At 32.0% G+C, this 6,384-nt stretch overlaps 2 protein-coding genes across 2 annotated transcripts; both read right to left on the reverse strand.

Annotated features, from left to right (window-relative positions):
* Positions 1-564: 564 nt before the first annotated feature.
* Positions 565-1,780, reverse strand: LOC108832175 (bZIP transcription factor 11). The gene has a single exon (XM_018605673.2). It carries the CDS (start codon positions 1,256-1,258, stop codon positions 794-796), a length of 465 nt encoding a protein of 154 aa, XP_018461175.2. The 5' UTR covers positions 1,259-1,780; the 3' UTR covers positions 565-793.
* A 2,046-nt stretch (positions 1,781-3,826) lies between these two features.
* Positions 3,827-4,872, reverse strand: LOC130506713 (uncharacterized). The gene is made up of 6 exons (XM_057001394.1): positions 4,852-4,872; positions 4,498-4,762; positions 4,305-4,392; positions 4,087-4,211; positions 3,923-4,010; positions 3,827-3,848 (listed from the first exon to the last, which is right to left on the reverse strand). The coding sequence occupies exons 1-6, from the start codon at positions 4,870-4,872 to the stop codon at positions 3,827-3,829; spliced, it is 609 nt and encodes a 202-aa protein (XP_056857374.1).
* Positions 4,873-6,384: the final 1,512 nt, after the last annotated feature.

Consider the following 6,384-nt stretch of genomic DNA (forward strand, 5'->3'; position numbering starts at 1 on the left):
TTCATGAATGAACCATCAGTGATCAATGGATACAAAACAAAACTACCACGCATCTTTTTTTTTTTTTTTTTTTGTAACAATCTACGAAGCATCTAAAGTATAATACTGCCAGGAAATAGTAGAATAGGATTCCCCAATCTCCATTATGAGTCACGATGTAATATATAGCCATTCTTTTATGATGTACTGGTGTTATGGCTCTAATGGTGATATATATCGAACTTTGAAACAAATAAAAAAATAAACAAAGAAACTCGAGATAAGAAAATCAATTAAAATATTCATTAGTAAAAATTTCTACTTTTTTAAAATAGCCAATTTGCGTATAACCATAGATTTTCCAGTGACTTTTCATTAAAAATTATAAAATAAAAAAGAAATAAATATTTATATATATCAAAATTAGTTTACAAAATTAAACCGGTTTACAAAATGTAAAACCAGTTCATTAAATAAAAACTGGTTTATTAAATTAAATCCGGTTTATCAATCCAGCTTCACACATAATAGTTTGTGTAGGTGAGTTCTAGAAGGCAGGAGTATTAAGAAAACACTTTGTACTCATGCGGCAACAGAGTTTTTATTACAAACACACTCATAAAGATGCTTTTAATACCTAGCGCCAAGACGGAACAAAGCACAACAAGAAAATCAAATACTCCTAGAACAATCAAAACAACATACCCATTTATTCATATCTCTCTCTCTCTCTCTCTCTCTTTGGACATAACTTAAAATCTGACAAAGAAACGGCCCCATTAGATTATTTCGAGGTTTTTTTGGGTCCACATTTCTAATACAGCAAAGCATCAGAAGATGCCATGAGAGGCTGGTTCATCATATGAAACATGTTCATATTCATCTGATTCACGAGGAAGTCATCAGACTCTGGACCGGTCAGAGGGTTCGGACAAACCCCGTTGGTGTTGTCGAGGAAACCGATGATGTCGTTGAGAGATTGGAGCCGGTGGCTGAGTTCATCGAGCTGAGCTCTGAGAACAGAGTTCTCTGCTTCAACGGCCAAGTAGTGCTGCGTGGTGATGCTGACACTTGTCACGATCTCGCTGTTCTCTTTCTTGAGCTGGTTTACCTGAGCCGTTAGATCGTCCAGGAGCTTCTGTTTCTTCATCCTTGATCTCCTCGCTGACTCACGGTTTGAGAGCATCCTCTTACGTTTCCTCTGCTCCATGAGATTCTCCTCTGACCCGGAAGAGGTTTGAATCGCCGACGAAGTTGTTACCGACGACGACGATTCCATGCAGTAAACAAACAAACAAGCCTCCAAAGAGAAGAGAGATACTAATATTTTTAAAAATGTTTTTTTAGGGTAAATTTCAAGACAGAACAGGAACAATATTGATGACAGATATACGATGAAGAAACAAAAGAAAATATATATTTTTAGAAAACTAGGGTTTGGATATAGTTATAAGAGTATAAAGTATATATGGAAGATTAAAGTTGGAGAGTTTCAGAAACTATGAGACGTAGTAAAGCCAGTAAAGGAAGACAACAGAAAAAGATTGAACGAGATGGGTCTTGCGCCTAACTGTGGAGTTTAGCATAAACCCAGAGAGGAAGATCTCACTGAGTATAATCGGAGACATGTGTCTCAAAGACAAGAACTGCTGGTTAAGCATCAATGTTTTTTTTCTCTCTTTTTTTATAGTGTAATCCCACAAAAGAGATGAGATCTTTGAAAATGAATCTCGAAGCGAGGAAGAAAACAATGAGATCAAAAGAAGAAGAAGGAAGGCGAAATTATCGAAGAGAGAAGAGGAGAGAAGGGGGAATGTGAATGGTTTATGAGAATGATTTTATAGAAGAGAAAACGTTTGAGTGTTTGTGCAACTTGACAAGAAGCTAAACATTTGTTTTGATTACATTGGATGAAGATTTTTATTTATTTCTTTCATTACTTTTTTGGAGACATTTTTCTTTACCCTTTAAAAAGGTTTATAAAGGACTATCTACATAAATCCGCAACATTTTCAAAAAAAGAATCTATCAGTTAATTATTTACTTATAATTTAGTCTCCTGTAAAATAAGTCGAAGAGAAATACGAAACTCATTGACAAACGAATTCTCTTCTCAAAGTGCTTATAGAAGTAATCATTTTACTCCTCTCTATATCACAATATGTAGATTTTACTCCCTCCGTCCCACTTTAAGTGATGTTTTAGGATTTTTATTTTGTCTCATTTTAAATGATGTTCTCACTAATCTAGGTATAATTAATACTAGGATAAGACCCGCGCCTTGCGCGGGGTGAAGTTATTTTTTGAGGTTTTACAACATTAGTTATATAAATTTTGGGTATAAGTTTGGTTTTAGGTTTTGTTTTTGATTTTTTTTAATTGAGGGGGATGACATTTTGGACATGATTATTCAATGTTTAATTTTATTTAGTTTGCAAGATCCAAGGTTTTTTTATAAGTTTGGTGTTAATGAAAATACTGTTTATAATAGTTTGGTTGAATGAATATATATTTTGAAGACATTCATAATGTCAACCAATCTTTTCAATTTTAACATTTCCATAAGAATCATAATAAAAACAACTTTATGTATAGTTACATACGTAAAAACTTCAATATGAATATTTATGTCTCTTTAAAAAAAAATTAAAAATGTTGCATGAATATATATAAATATATATATATATATATATATATATATAAATTTATAAAATATTGAAAGAATTGTTATTTAATATAACAAATAAAAAATACAAAATTTTAACTTAAAATAAGTAAATCACATTTTATATAATTATGAATTAAAAAATTAATAAAATATGAACTGGGCTGTGTCGAATTAATTAACATAGGCCCAATTCGTTGTGTTTATTTAATAATTATCATGAGATTTATATTTTTATTGGGCTTCGATTTGAATGTCAAATAATAACATGGGTCCAACAACTATTTCGACAATAAGCCCTTATCAAAACAAAGTTAAACATCTCATCGTAAAATGACGCCGTCTTATTCCGTTTAGGGTATCTTCCTCACCGCGACAGACCAACAGAATTTGGATAATCGTCAGGTGATCCTGTCGTTTTTGTTTGTTTGGAGACCAGTGTTAGAAGATGCGATAGCGGATTACGATCCAATGGATTTCATCACGACATTTTCTTCATTCCTTCCTCCCGATTATATCTTCAACATTTCGACCCAAAAGCTTGATTCGATTGATCAATGAAGAGAAGTCTGAGAAATCTCGACCCAATCGGTCTTCACCAGAAGGTTTCATCTCTATATCTATTTTTTCCTTTAATTATTGTTTCCGGTAATATATATGTTTGTTTATCATTCAGATAGTATCGTTCAGATTTCACATTTATAATTCTACCAATAATTTTGTGAATATTCTTTTTGACTCTGGCTTTTCATGTACAAACGGCGAGTGCAAGTGATGGTTGTGTTGCGAGTTCTTATTTCAAAAACGCATCTATAGTACAAATAGTGAAGTAATCAAAACAGATCGCAGAGAGGAAGGTCTTAAGCTTACCATAGAAGAAGCAACAACAACAGTGTTGTTAAGGTAAGTGGTCTAGCTAACTACAACTTTCTAGTATCTACAATTCGATAACACGAATAAGATAAATAGATTGAATACGATCAAGCAAGGATAATTTCGTGTAGGTACACAGTATGAACCAAAAATAAGACACTAAAATAGATAAAACTATTCAAATATAATAAAAATAAGTTCCATGATAAAAAAGATCCAAATCTCATCCTTGCTATTACAAAGAATAGTCTAAATAGTATTATTAAAACCAACTTTAAACTAAAAATATAATAAATCATCTTCGATACTTCAGAATTCAATGAATGGAATCCTGCATAGCACAAATTGAAAGAAATATTAGGAGAATCTACTTTTTATATATAGTACTTATTACAATATACTTACTGCGCTTTGAAGAACTGAATATCTGGAATATCAGTATCAAATAGAATTTCAGAACCACCTTGTAAGTTTGTAACATATTTGAAGCCACCTATAAAGTAGTTTGAACAGTTATAAGACAAAAGGAACATTTTGAGAATAAAAGAGTGTGAATAAATATAGATTACCTGTTCCCCATTCAATTCGCCATAACCTTAGAACACACACCACAACATCTTCAGTAGTCGAACGCCAGAACGCATTTAAATTATGGGCTAGAGCTCCGTAAGCAACACACTTTATATGAGTAAACCTGTTATTTTTAAGAAAGATATCTATTTGCTATACAGATATCTCATCTGGTCAATTTTAAAATTAACAAATACATCAAACTAAAATTTCAAACCCGAGACTTATCAAGGAGAACTCCATCGAATAGAAGAAAGTATTGTAAATGTTAGCAGGATCAGGTTGCTGATGCGCAATAAGATCTCCTACACGCACCAACGCTCCACATAGATCTACATAATCGAAATGTCTTTCTGATTTTAGTAACATTACTTAACAATATAAGAAAGAGTTAAATATAGTTGACATACCAACACAGTACTTAGGATGATAAAGACCCCGCTTTATAGCACGAAAGTTGGCACAACACAGAAAGTTAGAACCGTTGAGTGGTTCTATCTTCGTAAACAAAGTTGATTCCGTGAACTTGATTCTGTATTTGTTCTTTGTGAGTCTGTACAAATCAGTAGCAAGTCCTACTTCAAAATTGAGTATCTCAACCCAATCACCATCTTTCAACTCAATCTCGTTACGTAGAGAAATAGAATAGTTCAAGCTTCCTTGTATTGTTACTCCCTGTTTAAAACAAAATAAACTCTCTGTTAATTATTTTATACATTTAATTTATAAGAATCCCCTTTATAGTAAAATATAAGAAAGCTTACATTCTCATCCCCTAAGAGCATGATCGAATGATGATCTCCCTCCGATTTTTGCACTCCATTTGCTGATTATCTTAACACGGATTGCAGGGAATGAGATCTTAGTACGCAAAGCATTCAAAGGAATGAAGTTCACCATCACGCAAACTCTGTAAGACCCGACTATTTAATGTGTATTTTTAGTTTATGTAGATTTATTAGCATAGACAGCATATATATATAGGTTGTGCACAAACCCTAAAACAGATTTAGTTTCTCGCCCTTGAAATATTATGGTCGAATCGATATTGCAAGTTAATATACTACATTCCTTATTGAAAATGAGTAAACTTTATTACATTTGTCATGGCTTAGTAGTGGACATTCCAGATTAACCCAAATAAGGATATACCTAGGATCGGGTATCACGAAAACTCTTTTCTTAAATTATTAGTGCATAAAATTGCTTGCGCTACAATTACTACCTATTTATAAAGGTCAGAAAAATTAGATGGGTTGTGCCGGAACCTTAAAACAGATTTATTGTTAGAGTTATACATATATTTGTAAAATCAAAATCGCAACTTAATATACTACATACCTTATACAACACGCACACAATATATTAGAAATGCCATGCTTAGATGTAAAATTTACTTTTTTCGCGGAATACTGTTAGAACGTTTAAATATTGTTTTGTTTTGCTTTTCAGGAAAGAATTGAGTAACACGTCTACGGTTCAGCAAATAAAGAGATACTTACGATCATATATAAAGAAAACTTTGGGTTAATATTAATTTTAAACTTGTTTTTTATGCAGGGAATATTAAAAAAAAAAATACCAGCTAATGGAAGCTCCTACATAAACCATTCTCACTTGTTACACGACATCATTCCAAACCCATATAAGGTTAGTAGAAAAACAACATTTTATAAAAAGATGGAATGAATAAATGTTCAAAGAATTTAGTTATCAGTAATAATATACCACATATAGGAGTAGTATAATGGAACAATGACATTGTTTTCTGTGAACTAAATACGAAAAATTTGTTGCAAGGTCTTAGACTCGTAGATTTTGATTTCCTTGACCTTCTCCCATCTTGTTTTTGCTTGCAAACCGTGTGGCTTGATCTGTCCGGAGCTGTCCTGCAAATGCAAACATTTGATTGTTAAGTAGACCCTTTTCATAATACACACACACATAGATTAATACTATTTCAACTTTCCAATCAGCCTAAGAAAAATTGAATTATTAATACAGTTAAACACTTACAGTATTGAGATGATGATAGTTTCATTAAGAAACAATGTCTGTTATCGTAGCATAAATATACACACAACTTCTAAAATCCTACCAAGTAAGCTCCACTTTCACATATTTTAAAAAATTCTTACACATTGTACATCTTAAAACGTTCATGTGTTATAAAGTCTTTCATTTTAGGTATGCTTAAACATTAACAATCCCGAAATGATAATAGCTAAAATCAATAACACATATGTAATAAGATCCCATGTTTAAAAAACACAAGGAAAACGTTTAGCAAAATAACC

The sequence above is a fragment of the Raphanus sativus genome, unplaced genomic scaffold (genome assembly GCF_000801105.2).
Source record: "Raphanus sativus cultivar WK10039 unplaced genomic scaffold, ASM80110v3 Scaffold3578, whole genome shotgun sequence".
Classification (NCBI taxonomy): domain Eukaryota; kingdom Viridiplantae; phylum Streptophyta; class Magnoliopsida; order Brassicales; family Brassicaceae; genus Raphanus; species Raphanus sativus.